At 38.8% G+C, this 19,247-nt stretch overlaps 1 protein-coding gene across 1 annotated transcript; it reads right to left on the bottom strand.

The window, feature by feature from the left end:
- Positions 1–946: 946 nt before the first annotated feature.
- Positions 947–1,726, bottom strand: LOC145076558 (uncharacterized). Its single transcript, XM_079022389.1, has one exon. It carries the CDS (start codon positions 1,724–1,726, stop codon positions 947–949), a length of 780 nt encoding a protein of 259 aa, XP_078878515.1.
- Between the last annotated feature and the right edge of the window lie 17,521 nt (positions 1,727–19,247).

Genomic DNA, 19,247 nt, shown 5'->3' with positions numbered 1-19,247 from the left:
TCGGCCTCCTTTTGTAGAAGTTGACACATCGACACCGTGATCTTGGAAAAATCCTTTATAAACCGCCGATAAAAACCTGCATGGCCAAGAAAAGAACGTACTTCCCGAACATTTGTCGAGTATGGTAAGCTCTTAATAACATCTGTTTTGGGCTTGTCAACTTCTAAACCTTTTTGGGACACCACATGTCCAAGTATCAAGCCCTTGTCAACCATAAAATGACATTTTTCATAATTAAGGACTAAGTTCGTGTCAATGCACCTTTGTAAGATTTTGGTGAGATTTTGCAAACATTCATTAAATGAATTTCCATAAATAGTAAAATCATCCATGAAAACCTCTATGATATTTTCGACATATTCTGAAAATATGCTCACCATATATCTTTGGAAGGTCGCGGGTGCATTGCACAAGCCGAAGGGCATGCGTCTATACGCAAAGGTGCCAAAGGGACATGTGAATGTGGTTTTCTCTTTGTCTTCCGGGGCAACCGAAATTTGATGAAAACCAGAGAAACCATCAAGGCAGGAATAGTGGGATTTCCCGGCCAATCGTTCTAACATCTGATCGATGAATGGCAAAGGGAAGTGGTCTTTGCGGGTCGAAGAATTCAACTTCCTATAATCGATACAAACTCTCCACCCGTTTTGCACACGGGAGGGTACCAATCCCCCCTCAGAGTTTTTGACAACGGAGACTCCGACTTTTTTCGGGAGAACTTGCACAAGACTTACCCACTTACTATCAGAAATGGGGTAGATTACACCTGCATCCAAGAGCTTCATGATCTCTTTTTTAACCACCTCCATCATAGGTGGACTCAACCTCCTTTGGGCTTCACGGGTTAGCTTGAAGTCCTCTTCCATCAGTATTTTGTGCATGCATAATGATGGGCTCAACCCTTTTATATCCGCAATGGTCCAACCAATAGCCTCCTTGTATTTCTTCAAAATTCCAGCCAACTCTTTTTCTTCTCTCGTGCTAGCTTGGTCGAAATTATCACCGGTAATGTCTCTTCCTCTCCAAAATAGGCATACTTGAGATGGTCGGGAAGAGCCTTCAGTTCAAGAGTCGGTGGTTGTACTATGGATGGGAGAAGTTTCAGATTGGAAATTTTTAGCTTCATGCGGGGTGGTTCAACTCTCAAGGGTTGCACTTTCTCCAAGGAATCGATTACTTCAATCAATTCATCCTCCAATGTGTACTTGTCAGCCAAATCCTTAATCCCTGTCTCATCAAAGTGTTTGCTCAAGATGGTGGTTAGCACATCTTGGCTTGACATCTCAAAGCAATCATTAGTACATGAATCAATAACATCTATGAAGTTTAAAGAATGAATATCACTAGGATAACGCATGGCTTCAAAGATATTAAAGTTAATCACCTCACTATCGAACTCCATTGACAAAGTACCATTGGCTACATCTATTTTTGTTTTTGCGATACTCATAAAAGGTCTCCCCAAAAGGATGGAGCTCGATTGTGGGATGTTTTCATCACCCATGTCTAAAACATAAAAGTCAGCAGGAAAAACAAGCTCATTAACTTGCACTAACACGTCCTCCAATACACCTTTTCGGGTGTACCAAAGACCGGTCAGCAAGTTGAATGATAACTCCGGTTTTGATAAAGGTCCAATTCCCATTGTCTTATAACTTGAATAGGGTAAGACATTAATTGATGCTCCAAGATCAAGCATGGCACGTGGTACAAGAAGGTTACCCATTTTGCAAGGAACCGTGAAAACACCCGGGTCCTTGCATTTTTTTGGTAGCCGCTTTTGTAACACGGCTGAGACATTTTCACCAACCTTCACAGTTTGATTTCCTTTAAGCTTTTTCTTAGATGTGCAAAGTTACTTAAGGAACTTAGCATATCTAGGAATCTGTGTAATGGCATCTAAAAGAGGGATACTGATTTCAACCTTTCGAAACATGGTCATGATTTCGTCATCTTCCCTTTCTCTTTTGGTGCTTGCCAGCCTTGAAGGAAATGGAACTGGTGTGACTTTCACTTCGGATTCTGTTAGCTTCTTGGACTTTGGAGTACTCTTTTTTTCCTCTTCTTTGATAGCTTTTTCCGCCTCAATCTCTTTCTCTTCTTCTTCTTCATCCGACATCCTTGGACTTTCATAGCTTTTCCCACCTCTTAGAGTAATTGCACACACATTATGTTTTGGGTTCTTCTCCGTTTGAGAGGGTAGCTTGCCTTGCGACTCCATCTTACTCACGGATTGAGCAAGTTGGAATACTTGTTGCTCCAAGCTTTTTATGCTTGCCTTGGTTTCTTGTTGAAAGCTTTGAGTGCTTGTGGCAAGGCTTTTCACTATGTCCTCTAAGGACATACTTGAAGAACTTGCTTGTGGAGGGGGTTGTTGTGGGTGCCTTGGTTGGTAATTTTGAGGTTGGAAGGGTGGTCGTTGTTGATTTTGAGGAAATGGTGGTCTTGGTTGATATTGATGCAATTGATTTTGTTGATAATTCCCTTGTTGATTGCCTCCCCACCCTTGATTATTGTTCCATCATTGAGCACCTCTTGGTTGCTCATAACCTCTCTGATTTTCCCTAGAATAGCCTCCCATGACTTTCGCTTCTTCATAATCTTCCTCTTGGAGTTGTGGGCACATATTGGTTGGATGCCCCACTTGGGTGCAAATACCACATGGGCGGGGTGTGGGCTTCACACCTTTGTCTTTGGCCAACATCATGACTACTTTTGTGAGCTCGGACAATTGAGCTTCAATCTGAGGAGTTTGAACTTCTTTCACACCCGGGGTGCATCCGTATACCATTCTTCGTCATGGCTTGAATGTTTGGAATCTTCAGCCATGTTCTTGATTAGATTTCGGATCTCAGTTGGAGTCTTATCGGGCAAAGATCCGCCACTAGAAGCATTGAGAAGCCTTCTTTCCATGGGGGTCATACCTTCAATGAAATACTATAGGAGCTGATACTCGGTGATCCCGTGCTTTGGAGAACGGGCACAAAGTTTCTTAAATCTTTCCCAGTATGTGTGGAAAGCTTCTCTTTTGTGTTGCTTGATTCCGATAATTTCCCTCCGTAGGGCTGAAGCTTTCATTTCAGGAAAATACTTGTCCAAGAACAACCTCGCAAGGTCTACCAAGTAGTCACCGTCCCCGGTGGGAGGTCATAGAGCCAGTCTTTGGCGGCGTCTTGCACTGCGAAGGGGAACACCCTAAGCTTGATCTGATCCTCCGTGACATTGTGTGGTTTCATACCCACACATTCTACATGAAACTCTGTAAGAAACTTGTGAGGATCTTCATTTTCTAGGCCCCTAAATGTTGGGAGTAAGTGAATGAGCCCGGATTTGAGTTCCAAATTGGTGGTAGCTGGGTATGTGATACAAAGAGGTTGTTGAGTCACCTCTTGTCTTGACCATTGACGGAGAGTTTGTTCGGGTGGTGGGTTTGGAGGACCTTGATTCCCTCCAGGGTTATCTGCCATGGCTTGAGACGTGGGTGATGTTTATGTAGGTGAGCTGTTTAGGATATTATGAACAGGTGAAGAGGGTAGAGTGGCATTTATGGGTGAGGCTAGTTGCGATGAAAGTGACAGGCTTTTTGTTTCTGATGCAGATACACTTGAGAGGGGTATGTCCTCCCAAATGTTGATGACTGGGGGAGTGGATGATAAGGAAGTACCAGAAATTGGCTGCCTCTTACGAAGCTTGGCTTGCTTCCTTAACTTCTTTGCAGTCCTTTCTATCTCCGAGTCAATTGGCAATGGTGTACCTGTACGAAAAGATCTAGGCATAAACAATTAGTAACACCGTCTCCCCGGAAACGACCCCAATTTGTTAGGGGTGTCAGACCGAACAAATAATAGGGGTACGATATACTCCTAAGTAACACTACTTTATTGCACTAAAAAGTAGTACAAGGCAAGTAGGATCGATCCACAGAGACACGGGACAATCAGTCTATACCTTTTTTGCGTAAGGTACTTGTTCACAAAAGATGAAAGAAAAAGGGGGGTTTGATTGCAATGATTAGACAAATAAAGTAAAATCATAAGAATTGGCTGAATGAGTAAATTAAATTCAGATATTATAAAGACTCCAACTTCATGTATGACAGTTCAACAATGTGAATCCAAGATGACAAGACTTTTGTTTCATTCTATCTAAGTTGGTACTTGAAAGTGTTAACAAGCTCTAACACTTTCCATTCACCACAATAATTAACCAAAACAAGCTCTTTGATTAATCCTAACCTTACTAACCTAATCTAAACAAGCTCTTAGAATTAGATTGGAAGATTGCATGAAACTTTATGTGAATGTTCCCAACAACACCCAATACTCCTCATAAGCCCGGAAGTGTAAAAGTGTATGAATAAGATTTACACTAAATTCATTCAATAGAGATCAATTTAATGCTTGTTACTTGTTCAATTTCACAAAACAATTACGGATTTTGTAAAAGAGATAACTGGAATGAACTAACCCCAATTCAAATGGCCAATAAGAATCACTATTAGAATCAAACATTCGATTGAAGCAAAATCAAATTCATTAGATAGAAATTAAGAACAAACATCAAGTCATATGATTAGATTCCCAACTAGAAAGTCAAAACATGAGTTGGAGAAATTAGGGTTCTAGCCACTCATGACTAGAACAAAAACTAGAAATCTAGAAGATGAAATCAAGAACTAAAGTGCTTACAAATATGAAATCAAAATGTTTCCAAATGTTTAACGGACAATCCTTGATAAAACCTTTAATTCCTTCTCCCAAAAATGCTTTCTCTCCCTTTGCTTACCCCCAAAAATGGCCTAATTCTCGTAATAAGAAAAGAGGAAAAACTGCCAAAAAGACAGTTTTTAAGTTGAACATGCCCCGTGTCGAAATAGAGCAAATCAACACGGGTCGTGTTGAGTGTAAACCAACCCTTCAATTCTCGATTCCAATTTGAAGTACGATGCTCAAAAATGCCCATCTAGCCCAACACGCCCCGTGTCCATATAGGCTGAATGAACACGGGTCGTGTTCATCGAAGTCAAAAAAAATGCTTGAGATAGTCAAACACGCCCCGTGTTGGATTCTAAGGCAAACCCAGCACACCCCATGTTGCCCTCTGGATGCTCATCCAAACTTGATTTTTCTAATTCTTCCGATTCTCGCCCAATCGTCCCGCAATATTCACCAACGCTCCCTAGCACCTCCAAAAGCGCGCTCCAACCTCCGGTTCACCTAAAAAGGACATGAAGGAGTGCAAATAAGGTTGTTCAAGAGACTAACATAAAATGTGATTAAATTCAAGACAAATGAAGGACAATTATGCTAAATAGATGCATGAAATGGGACTAAAAGGTGTGCAAAAAGGTGCACAAATTGCGCCTAACAAACCACACAATCGATTGTCTGCTCGATCTGTATTGTATATAACCAGTATCTACTAGGTGATTGTAGAAGGAACTAAATGGTCACATTTTTCTTACATTAGATTACATTAGAAAATATTGGATTTTCTGGAGGAACATACTAAGGTCTTTGAGGAACAAAGAACATGCTTTCTAAAACAAAATATTTATGAACTCACCAACTTAAATGTTGATACACTTTCAAAATCACTTGTATTCTCAGGAAACTAGTAGACAGGTACACGCACAGGGTTCTAGAAGACAGAGCATAATAACTACAAGTCTTGTTTTGCTACTTACTTTTAGAGTCAATCATATGTGATTTAAATACAATGTAAACACTTTAATATTAATCCAATGGATGTTGTTGCTTGTATTATTATTCTATATTTGTTGTGATACTAAATATGACGTTCTCCGCCCCGGATGTTTCCGTCATCTCGGTTTGGGGTGTGACAGCATGGAGCACTCCAATATCGTTAACATGGTGTTGCCAACACATAACAGTCCTATGTTATATCTTTAAATCAGCATCAACCCAGTCCACCTTGGCAATGGTTTAACCTGGCAATCTCTCCTCAACAATCAGATCAAGCCACAACTCTTCCCGAGATTTTTTATGCCATGTCATTAAATGATCCCTCACACAATGGGTGGTACATGGACATCGGGGCCACTGCTCACCTTCACTCCGAAGCAAGTATACTTAAAAAGAAATCTAATAGCATTTTTTATCTTTCGGTTTGGGTCGAGAACGGCTATAAAATTGTTGTAGGTAATATGGGTGACACCGATCTTTCCCATAATAACCGTATCACGCTGTCAATTTAAAAAATGTTCTAATTACTCCCAACATCGTCAAAAATCTTAGTTATGTGCATCGTTTTACTATTTATAATAAGTGTAGTATTGAATTTGATCCCTTCGGGTTTTTCTGTCAAGGATCTAAAGACTACATACTATTTTGCGATGTGATAGCAAATATGCTTATATCATTTAGGATTAACTCGTCATTCAAAAAAAAAAATTATGAATTTATAATTGTCTAAGGGCGTGTTCGGCAAAATTAGCTGGTAGTTGGTGGCTTGTAGCGGGTAGCAGGTAGCTTGTAGCTTGTAGCGTTTTATTAAACGCTACATGAAGTTGCATTTGGATTTGGAGCGTTTTGTTTAAATTAAACGCTAGAAGCTTGTAGTGCCGAACAAAGATTTCTATTTAAAATGAAGCTTTTTGTCAAACATAGAAGCTAGAAGTTGCCTAACGCTCCGTGCCGAACACGCCCTAAAGAGTTAAATGGTTAAAACCTAAAAGTAATTATGCTATATTATATTTTTTTCGTTATAAAAAAGTGATAACCTTGACTTTTATATACTAATGTTTATAATATACTAATGTTTATAAGTAGGTAAATTATTCTGTTATAAAAAACAATTCATAGTTTATGTAATTAGGTTTATTTTTATTGTTAATTTATAACATTGACCGTTCTTTATACATCAGTCTGATAAAATACTCATTTTAGATATTTAATTGTTACATTTAGATTTATAATAAAATATATACCAAATAAGAGTTGTATTTTCTTTACAATTTATAAAGATAATTAATAATTTTTTTTTGTACGGTTTGTTCCAGCTGGAATTAAGTGTCCTACCCCTACATAGCGAAATGTGGCTGGTGCGTCGTTTGCGGATGAATGTTTTGTCCACTCAATTATTTTTATTTAAGGGTGATCGTTTTTTGTATTAATTACTAGGTGTGAGACCCGTATATTATACGGACTGATTTAAAAAAAGATTAAACATTAAAGTATAACATAAAATATTTTTTAATGTACAACTTTAAAATAAGAAATAAAGAAATGTATTTATTACAATTTAATATCATATATATGATATTCAATACTTTACATATATAAGTATATGATTTTAATTATAAAAATTGAAAAAACCAAAAATTGACAAGTGGATAATATTTATTTCAAAAATACCACAAAATGACAAGTGTCAAAACTCATGAGAGATAGACATGTGACAAAAAAAAACTTCATTTATTAAGGAGGATAAATAAAAGAATAGTCGAATAGATACTGCAAAATCTTCACATATTGTTATGTCATTACGTATTCTTTGCAGTTTGTAGCAAACATAAACCATAAGCTTTTGACTATTTTTAACAACTTATAAATTATAATATGTATATTCGAATGCAACTTCCTATAAACAAGTTTGATTCATACACAAAGCTAATATTGAGCTATGATTTAGTTGTTATTTATTTATCACTAGGTGCGAGACTCGTGTATTACACGGGCTGATTTAAAAAAAAAACATTAAATTAAAGTGTAAATAGAAAACATTTTTTAATGTACAATTTTAAAATAAAAATGGAATAAACGTATTTATTGCAATTTAATATCATATATATTATATTTAATACTTTACATATATAAATATATGACTTTAATTTTAAAAATTGTAACAAACCAAAAATTGACAAATGGATAATATTTACTTCAAAAATACCACAAAATGACAAGTGTCAAAAATCATGAGAGATTGACATGTGGCAAAAAAACTTTCATTTATTAAGGAGGATTTAAGATATATGAACTATTTAAGAACACATCATAATATTAGGAATAGATTTAAAATAAATAAGCTTATTAAAGTAATTAACTTTTTATTTTGTTCATATTTGGGTAACTATCTTTTTTTTCCACATCTAGGTAACGAATTTTTTGAAAGTGTTTACAAATGACCAATATTACCTGGTGTAGCAGGTTACATCCGATCATAAACGGTATAATGGTCATATTTGAACACTTCCAAAAAGTTCGTTACCTAGATGTATACAAAAAAAATAGTTATCCAGATGTGAACAAACCGAAAAGATAAGATTAAATTACACAAATGGTCCCTATGGTTTGGGTTTTATGCGTTTGGTTCCTAACTTTTTTTTTAACTCGGATGATCGCTACTATTGATTTTAATTGTTTGTTTGGTCCTGTCTTACATCAAAAGACTATTGTGTCCTTTTCAATTTCCTTTTTAATGTTTTTATCATACTAATCAACAAGTTAATACATCTTAGTTATCATCGTACAACGAATGAGAAGACAAACGGGGCAACAAGTTGCGCCGCTAAGCCTTTTTGTATGGTACAACCAATTATTTTGAAGACTACATCCATATATCTAGGGGATATAACATTGTTATGCATGATCTGTTGTACTCCACTAACAAGCTCGATAGCATCCGCCGCAAGAAAACCAAATGTATCAAATGAAAATTGTACGAGCACGTGTTGATTTTCCATGCACGGTTTCTCATGTTTGGTGACCTTGCATGTATCAGCTTTTAATGCAGCTTGTCCCGTTGTGAAACCTTCAACCCTCAAGCCTATGAGAGGGGATACCCCCGTAAGGTCCACACATGCGTGTTTCCCTCCAACTCATCCAAAAATCAAAACGTCAGCCGGTCTAAGGGTTGACCTTCCTTTTATCATATCAGTCAGGAAATTCACAATAACCTCTTTCTTGGCGGAAACCCCAACACACTTTAATATGTTGACCAAACATATCTAACCCTATCATGCATGTATTTGAACCATGAGAGTTCTTTGCAATGATTTGCATGATCTCTAAAATAGTCCAAACATGCCTTGCGGCACACCGGACATATCTCGTCGGCTGAGAATATTGAAATCATGAGTCGATATTTAAGGATGGTATGATACTCCACGGGAGACATATGTTGGACCAACCCATCTATAGATATAGCTAGAAAAAAAATCTTGAGCATGTGGTGCATGTAAACATTGGAAAACTGTTTTTTGTCGAGCCGTCATGTGGAAATGCACTTCCATCTCTTGGCCAATTTTTTAATTAATTTTCTTATTTATGTATTTATTTTTTTATATATTTGAAAAAATTAATAGACCCCACATATCTATGTCTCCTCACCCTATACCTGAAACCACATTTGAAAAATTTAAGCTGTGTCCCACCAGTCATCATCTCATCTCTCATCCTCCTCAACTTCTATTTACTTTCCATCTTTTGTGACATCGACATTTTCATTGTTCCTTTTTTTTTTCGGCCCTTCAAATCCGACGAACCAACACCACAACCCGCTATCTCTTCATTGAATTTTCCACCACCACAACCTAATAGAAGGGTTGTGGTATTAGTTTGGCGGAGTTGAAGGACCGAAAAAATAATAAATGATGAAGACGTCGATGTCATTAAAAATGGAAATGAAATAGAAGTTGAGGAGGATGAGAGATGGGATGGTGACCTGTGGGGCTCAGCTTAAATTTCTCAAATGATGTTTCAGGTTTATGGTGAGGAGATACAAATATGTGGGGTCTATTAATTTTTTTAAATATATTAAAAATAAATACAAAAATAAGAAAATTAATTAAGAAATAAATTAAAAAGGGCACAATAGTCATTTGTGGTAAGACAGAGACCAAACGTACAATAAAAATAAATAGTAGGGATCATCCGAGTTAAAAAAATAAGTTAGGAACCAAACACACAAATTACCCAAACCATAGGGACCATTCGTGTAATTTCTTCTTACCTTTTCGGTTTGTTCACATCTGTGTAACTATCTTTTTTTGTACACCTCTAGGTAACAAACTTTTTGAAAGTGTCCATATATGACCATTATAACCGGTTATGACCAGATGTAACTTGCTACAACCGATCATAATGATCATATGTGAATACTTCCAAAAAGTTTGTTACCTATATGTGTAAAAAAAGATAGGTACCCAAATGTGAACAAACCAAAAAATTAATTACCTTAATAAGTTTATTTCCATTTAAAATATAACTACATAATCTACATTATACCTCATATGAAGAATATATTTAAAATATAATCAAATTATACCACATGATTATATGAAAATTACTTATGTTTATTTATAATTATTAACGATTTGCATGTTTATAGATGAACTATTAACTATGTTCATTAAATGAACATGACTTATTTTCAAATGATAATGTAATATAATTTGGTTATGTGTTAAATTTATCCATATGACGGTATGAGAATGTATTTTAAAGTTTTTTCTTTTATTATCCGTAAAATTTTTTAACTAATTAACTTTTTTTTTTTGTATAAAAGAAAATCTGGTGATCACTCTGTAAAAGTGCATCTTCTTAAGAGTCTTTTTGTTACAATAGTTATATCTTAAATTAATTTTCATGTTAATTTCACTTTTTATATAATTTTTATGTTGTTTTCTTATATTTTGGTCATTTTATCAAATATATCAAGTATTCAAAAAAAAGTTATCATTATATATATATATATATATATATATATATATATATATATATATATATATATATTAAAGGAATGCAAGCTTAGGAATAGTGAAGTTGCGATTTTTTGGCATACTTGGTCCCTGTACTGGCCAAGTTTTGACAAAAATGGTCCTCTCATTATCGTTTAGTTGTTGTTTCCGTATTGTTTTTGTACCTGGACATTTTATGGAAATATTTACATTCTTGTATACACGTGTTGATCATCGTTTGGATTTATTCGCTTCCGGATCCTTCCTACCGCCTCCTTATCAAATATATTTACTCAACCTTATTAAGAAGTTTCTTCCGCTCGACTCTTCATCTGGGTTTACAACTTCATCTCGATTATTCTTCTCCTGTTGATCCTTTCTCAGTCTGGGACCGACATGGAGCAATGTTGTCACACCCGCTCCACTTTCGATTTTATTCACTAAAATCAGGCATTTTCAGATCAAGCAGTTTTAGATCGGTCTCATCGGGTGCGTTAACAAAGATTTGGAATTGATTGCGACAAATTGGAGGACATCGAGAGGCAACCACACATAGGTTTGGCTTCTCCGTTGATTTCTGCTTTGCCAGCGCAATTAGTTTGGTTCATCCAAAGAGCAGTACGTTCCCATCACTCTTCTTTTCTCTGTAAATCCTCTATTTCCTTCCTATGGTTTCTTTTTTTTCTTTCCTCCAGAAGATTTAAACAACTAACAAGATATGGACAACTAACAGATGTGAGCCCTGTCCACTGCCGATGTGGATTGAATCGATGGTTCGTTTCATTGTTATTATATATATTTTTGAATTTAGGGAAACCCACCACATCAGTTGCTTATCTATTTCAAATTCTTTTATGCCACATAAATGGAAGGATGTTCATATATTACTGCAATTCGAACACATTTATATGATTTATGAGTTTATGATTTTTTTTTATTTTTGAGATTTTTCTATTGGAACTAGTTTTCAAGTAGATGTCAGTTCCAAAGACTGGCGTATTTCCTTACATTAGTCTAATCAGGTAAATATTTCCTTGGTCGGACCTTAGTTCTTTTTCTTGGGTGTGAGGCCCATTTGACCAATTTTGAATTTTTTATTTTTTTACACGGGTGGAAGCATAACATCATGTTTTCAGTTATTCATGCTCCATGTTAAAGATTTCATCTAAATAAGCCATCTTAATCATTCAGTTTGCCACACACAGCAGGTATTACCCACTCTGCCTCTGTGTGTTCAAACCCACTCTGCCTCTGTGTGTTCAACGAAGCTGGACCACGAATTTAATTTCAGATTTTAACTAAGATAACATTCAATTTGGATTGTACCACCAATCTTATTGCATCCTTTGGTTAGATTTTGAACACTGATTTAATTTTGCAATTTTGTTTTCTTATGTTTTGTATTTGTGTTTCAGGTTGATTTTGGAATTCAGCTTTCATGTTATTAAGCTTTAAAACCAGATTGTCTTTCCATGTACTTATTCGAATTTGAATCAAAATCTACTGAGTGGAATGGAATTGGATAATATAGATGGTTTTTCATTATTGTTTGTTGTTGATAAGTTGATTAATGATTATACAGGTTCAGTGATACAACTGTTACCAGGTCAAGTTGGTTTAGTGTCTAGGGATCAAATGTTGTCAGTATGGAGATATTTGGTTGTTGGGGTAGATATTGCTGCAGCTATTGTGGCTCCGTCAACCGACCCGTTGACTCGCTTTCTTCTGGAAATGATGACAATCCAGTAGCACATATGAATGTTGCTGAATAGCCTCTTGCAATTGCAATTAAGGAAAAGGTGATTCAAGCTACTTGATGAGTGCTTTAATCATTTTGGTATTCTTCCCTTTATTACTAAATGGACTTAATGTGCACGTAACCCAATACTTTAACCTATATATGAGTTCTTTAATATTTTGTTCTTTGATCATTTGTTTATAACTTTTCTTCAAATTATGCAGAAGAGGTAGAAGAATCAAAAGAACTTGTCACTTTCTACTTAACTAATGGACCTGAACATCATGTCTCCCAGGTATGTTGAATTAACTTCATTTTACGCTTTCTCTCCTTTCTGAATCTCTAGACTCAAACGGAATACAATCGCAATTGAAACACTCTGCCACAACTTCACTTGTGCGAATGTTCCATCTTGTTCATGTTCATGTTCAAAAGTTATAAAAGTGTATTATATTTTCTAAGTATGTCACATCTAAAGATTGGCCGACAATAAAATATCGAGTCTAAGGATTTTTGTATCCAATTAAAACAACATTGACTAATTATGTGCATGGATGGGGTATTTTAACTATACAAAAAAATATGGGAACTTATTTACAAAAGGTACAAAAATATATAAGGTTCTATAATATAACATTTAGTTTAAATTAGAAAAAAATGTCGTATTTTATTCTAGACAAGAAATTATATCTTTTACAAATATATTTATTGTATAACCAATTAATTATCTATAAGAAGTTCATAATATTAAGTGATTGTTTTTAATATGTTTACTTTTTTATGATCTCATAAATAAATCTGACTATTAATCAAAGATACGTCACATGTTATATTTGATAAGTAAAGTTAATATGTAAAAAAAACGTATGTGCTCTTCAATTTTCAATGGTTCTTTTATGTAAACTATCAATTGCTGAGATTATATTCTATGAAATAGTTTAAGAAGACTATTTGATTATTTATTAAGAATTTAAAATATAAATCAATAAACATAATGTTCTTACTCAACTTATTCAAAACCAATTTCATGTAGAAAGTAGAGTTTGCTAAAAAACTCATAATAATATTACGAATGATAGAAAAAAAATTCTTGATACAATATAAATATAAATGTAACTATATAAGTTATGTCAAAACCACCACAAACGCTTAAACTCAATATTTATGTATAAAGGTTGTTTTCTTCATAATACTTTTCATTGTATATAATAGATATTACTTTTCTATCTGTATATTCTGACAGATGTTCAACCTGTATTTTACCCACTTTACTATATGAATATTGTAACTTTCTAGTATAAGTATGGAATTGCATCTTCTTTGCTTCTATTTTTTTGAACAACATTCGATCAGTCATACGATTCTCCCTTTTGTTCTCCATGAGTTTTTTGGCACACTAATAATGCAAATAACACCCCAATTGGTAGCACATCTCCCTTTGGTGCAGAAACAGGGGGTTCCATTTTTGGTGTCGCTGATGGGAAGGGGCAATTTCATAATTTTGGTACAAGGGTATGTGTAACATCCAAAATTTCAAACCAATTTAAACTTTAAAAAGACATGTCAAGTTCATCAAAATATTACAACTTTGTTTTTTTAAAATACTAATTATCAGAGTTTTCCCAGAAACATAAACATAATAGGAGGAGCTGTATGATCACGTCTTTGCCTTGTCGCGATTCTCTGATGTACATGAAACAATAAATTGAAACTGTAGGCCCAAAAACTTAGTGAGTTACCCCCAAAATACCGATACACATACAGTCCACATAACCATGTCAACAATAACATATCATAACGAACTGAACAGAACAGTACATAACGGGTCCACAGCCCTACAGACTGCAATACTCACGAGCCCACAGTACGAGTCTCCCTTAGCCCGTAACTGGAATGCCCCTGAGCCCACAGTACGTGTCTCCTTTAGCCCGTAACTGGAATGCTCCCGAGCCCACAGTACGAGTCTCCCTTAGCCCGTAACTGGAATGCTCCTAGGGTTTGTTGGCTACCGCATGAAGCAGTACAACCTCAACCCATCCCATATAACAAATACATAAATCATAAGAATCGAGCATGCAATAATCATATAACATCATAGGTAGTCCTACAGACCCACCGAACAGGCATAACCACTAGCATTCAACACTAAGTTATTCTCAGCATCTAATGCAACTCAAGGAAACAGATCAAATGGGCCGGCCTTGGTGCCTTAGACCCCTTAGTATAGTGAGGAAAACTCACCTCGTAGATGTCAACTCGGTAGATAAATCCCAACTCTCCGATCACTTGCCAAGGACTCCACCACCTATTACCATGGTACGAATATACTCATAAGTCCTCATCCTTAAAAAGTACTCCATAAACCAACTAGTTAACCCCATGTCAATGTCAAAGTCCTCAGTCAAGGTCAACAGTCCTTGTTGACCTCAATTCGTTGAGTTCAGTGAAGCACATTCCAACTCGCCGAGTCATCGGGGTGACTCGTCATGTTTCGTCGATTCTCGATCAAACTTTAAGCCCACCCGTCGAGTTTCCTCCTTGCAACTCGACGGATACCCACGCATACATATCCTGGAGAAAACTCATCCGACTCGCCGAGTTGTTCTTCAACTCGTTGAGTCTTATGGCAATCTTTATCGGACTCGCCGAGTTGTTCATCCAACTTGTCGAGTTCTCGGCCATCTTCATGTGACTCGCCGAGTCAACCTTGCGACTCGCCGAGTCCATTTAGTCCTTTTTCCATACAGACTTGTTTTGAGCCATGTAGCGGCTCCAAATCACAGATCCAAGCTTCTAGGGCATGTTTATCACGTAAAGTTTCAAACTTTACGTGCATGCAAGGTTCTAAAGGCCCTAAATGGCCAATATATGCTTCCAATGGAGCTTTACACCTTGGGAGAGTCTCATTCTTGCACAAGATGGAAACTTTATGTACTAAGAAGCCCAAAGGAGCTCAGTTCTGAAGTTATAACTTCAGATATGAGGTTGCAAAGAAGAATAGCTTCCAATCACACTATGAAAACCGTAGAATTTGTCCAAAGAGGGGATATAGAATGAATGAGGTTAGGGTAACGATTTATACCTTCCAGAAGATGCTAACTACAATAGATCTCCGGTCCTTCAAGCTCCTTGCTTCTGAATGCTTGATCTCCAAGCTCTTTTCTCCAAGAAAATCCTCCTCCAAGCTTAAGAATGCACAAAATGAGCTCACACATGATTATGGTTTTAGAGGGGCAAGAAGCAGTGAAGGGGAGGCTGGGGGATGGCCAATGATCCTTAAAATAGGGTGAAATACCCTGAAATTTAGGGTTTCATCTGCCAGCTCCTACTCGTCGAGTCCCTTTATGGACTTAGCGAGTAGGTCACTAAATGTGCGATCCCACCTCGCTGCTACTCGACGAGTAGGGCACCCTTAACTCGTCGAGTAGGACTTAAAACCAAAGAAATTCTAACTTAAATCAATACCTGAGAATCAGGGTGTTACAATTCTCCCCCACTTGAACTAGTCATCGCCCTCGAAGTCCTCTGGAACAAACAACGATGGGTAGTGCTCGCACATTTCTGCCTCCGACTCCCATGTCCACTCGGACCCCCTTTGATGCTCCTATTGCACCTTTACCAACGACATTTCCTTGTTCCGCAAAATCCTTTTCTTCCTCTCTAAGATGGCCATAGGCCTCTCCATGTAGTTCAGGCGCTCATCGACTTGAATATCATCCAGCAATACAACCGCCTCCTGGTCCATGATGTACTTCCGTAACTGTGAGACATGGAACGTGCTATGAATCCGGCTAAGCTCCTCCGGAAGCTCAAGCCTATAAGTCACTTTGCCAACCCTGGCAATGACCCTGAATGGCCCAATATATCGAGGGCCCAATTTCCCCTCTTCCTGAAGCAGATCACACCCTTCCAGGGTGAGACCTTCAAAAGTACCATGTCACCCACCTGGAATTCCCACTCGGATCGGCGTATGTCGGCATAACTCTTCTGCCGACTCTGAGCGGTCTGTAGTGGCTGCCTGATCTGCTGAATCTTCTTGGTAGTCTTCAAGACCACCTCTGTCCAACCCATCATCCCTGTGACCAACCTCACCCTAACAAACCGGGGTGCGACACCTCCACCCGTACAACAGCTCGAATGGCGGGGCGCCAAGGCTAGAATGATAGTTGTTGTTGTAGGCGAACTCTGCAAGCGGTAGGTGAGAATCCCTACTCCCACCAAAGTCAACGACACACGCCCTCAACATGTCCTCGAGGGTCTGAATAGTCCGATCGCTTTGGACGTCTGTCTGCGGGTGGAATGTTGTGCTGTAGTGCAACCGCGTGCCCAACTCCTCGTGAAATTTTTGCCAGAAGCGGGAGGTAAACCTGACATCCCGATCAGAGACAATGGAAACGGGTATTCCATGGCAAGACACGATCTCGCGAACGTACACTTCGGCCAAGTTTTCGGCCGACTATCCTGCACGAATCGGGTATTCTCAACCTTGATCCTCTCTAACTTCTAATTCTCCGGTCGTATGCCCTTTACCTGGGCATCTCTGATCAAACTCACAAGCGGAGAATCCACCGCTATCCTCATACATACCGCAGGGGTGGAAGACCCAGTGGACTTGTGGCTCAAAGCGTCCGCAACCACATTTGCTTTACCAGGGTGGTAAAGGATCTCACAATCGTAGTCCTTGACTACATCCAGCCACCTACGCCGCCTCATGTTCAGGTTCGGTTGATCCATGATATGTCTCAAGCTCTTGTGATCCGTGTAAATGGTACAGCGGAGCCCATAAAGGTAGTGTCTCCATATCTTGAGGGCGAACACCACCGCCCCAACTCCAAGTCATGCGTAGGGTATCTCGTCTCATGCGGCTTCAGCTGTCGTGATGCGTAGGCTATCACTCGTCCCTTCTGCATGAGGACCGCTCCTAAACCTGTGATGGATGCATCACAGAACACCACAAAATCCTCCACTCCCTCCGGGAGTGTCAAGATTGGTGCCTCACACAAGTGCTGACGGAGGTTCTCAAACGCCCTCTACTGCTCGGGGCCCCACCGGAAATTCACCCCTTTCCTCGTCAGACAAGTGAGGGGTACTGCAATCTTGGAGAAATCCCGTATGAATCTCCGGTAGTATCCTGCCAGCCCCAGAAAACTCCTAATATCTGAGGGAGATTTCGGGATCTCCCACTGCATAACCGCCTCGATTTTGGCCGGATCGACCAAAATCCCCTCCTGGTTAACGAGATGTCCGAGGAACTGGACCTCTCGCAACCAAAACTCGCACTTCGAGAACTTGGCGTACAACTGTTCTCATCTCAGGACTCCCAATAACTCTCGCAGATGCTCCTCATGCTGCCCTCGGGTCTTGGAATACACCAAGATATCGTCTATAAACATTATGACCAAGCGGTCAAGCATCGGTTTGCAGACTCGATTCATCAGTTCCATAAATATTGCTGGCACTTTGGTGAGCCCAAACGGCATCACCACGAACTCGTAATGTCCATAACGAGTTCGGAACGTGGTCTTTTCCACGTCCTCCTTTCTGACCCTAACCTGATGATACCTAGACCTCAAATCGATCTTGGAAAACCAAGATGCGCCCTGCAAGTGATCGAAGAGGTCGTCTATCCTCGGGAGTGGGTAACGGTTCTTTACCGTTAACTTGTTCAACTCCCGGTAATCAATGCACATACCGTCCTTCTTTTAGACAAAAAGAATCGGCGCTCCCCATGGAGAGCTGCTAGGTCGAATGAACTGCTTGCCTAGCAGGTCCTGTAGCTATGATGATAGTTCCTGCATCTCTGGTGGCGCCAATCGGTACGACGCCTTAGCGATAGGGGCTGAGCCTGGCACTAGGTCGATCCTAAACTCGACCTGCCTCTCCGAAGGTATCCCTAGAAACTCCTCCGGAAACACATCGGCAACCTCCCTGACCATTGGTACATCAGAAACCGAAATCTAGTCTCTGACTCGCGTATCTACCACATACTCTAGATAACCCATACACCCATGTTGAATGTACTTTCGAGCCCTGGTAGCTGAACAAAACCCAGATCCTACTCTGGTGCCCTCACCATATACAACCAGTTCTCCCCCACTTGGAGTTCGAACTACCACTCGCTGGCCCTCGCAATCAATCATAGCACCTAACCAACTGAGCCAATCCATGCCCACAATCACACACACCCCGAAAATCTCCAACTCACACCCTCGATAAACTGAAGAAGCAGAAACCCCGTGTTCGTTGGCGATAGACACTCGCAACGGACACTCTAACTCGCCCACTGGCGCACTAAACTCCCTACTAAAAGACTGAGATACGAAGGACCGACTTGCCCCTGAGTCAAATAAGACCATGGCAGGAAAAGAGTTCACCAAAAACGTACCTAATTACAAGTACAACAGATAAGCATACAACAGATAAAGAAAACGAGACGAGGATAGAAACATACTAACAACCACATCTGGTGTTGCTCTGGCCTCTTCCGCCGTAAGGTGGAAAGCATGACCCTGAGCCTTTGGAGGCTCTGCCCTGACTGGTCTCCCATCCATGATCCTCAACGTAGCTGGCGTTGCGGCCTGCACCGACTTGGTGGCAAGTAACGGGCAGTTGGCATTCAAATGGCCAACCTGATCACAATGGTAACATAAATTCGTACTCGGTATCGGAGCGACCTGGCGAAAATCCTTCGCATTGTGCCCCTCCTTGCCACACCTGTGGCAGCCACTACTGGCTCGATAAATCCCAGAATGAACCCTACCGCACTTCCCACAAGAGTGGCTCTGCTGACCCCCGGTCCTAGTATCAGCG

The sequence above is a fragment of the Lactuca serriola genome, chromosome 9 (assembly GCF_051521515.1).
Source record: "Lactuca serriola cultivar US96UC23 chromosome 9, Lser_US96UC23_V15, whole genome shotgun sequence".
NCBI classification, from domain to species: domain Eukaryota; kingdom Viridiplantae; phylum Streptophyta; class Magnoliopsida; order Asterales; family Asteraceae; genus Lactuca; species Lactuca serriola.
The sequence above is the reverse complement of the archived record's forward strand: the minus strand, read 5'-3'. Positions and strand labels throughout refer to the sequence as shown.

What these genes read in the sequence shown, in the direction of transcription:
- LOC145076558 (XM_079022389.1), bottom strand. Translation starts at nt 1,726, where the DNA reads ATGGGTAACCTTCTTGTACCACGTGCCATGCTTGATCTTGGAGCATCA.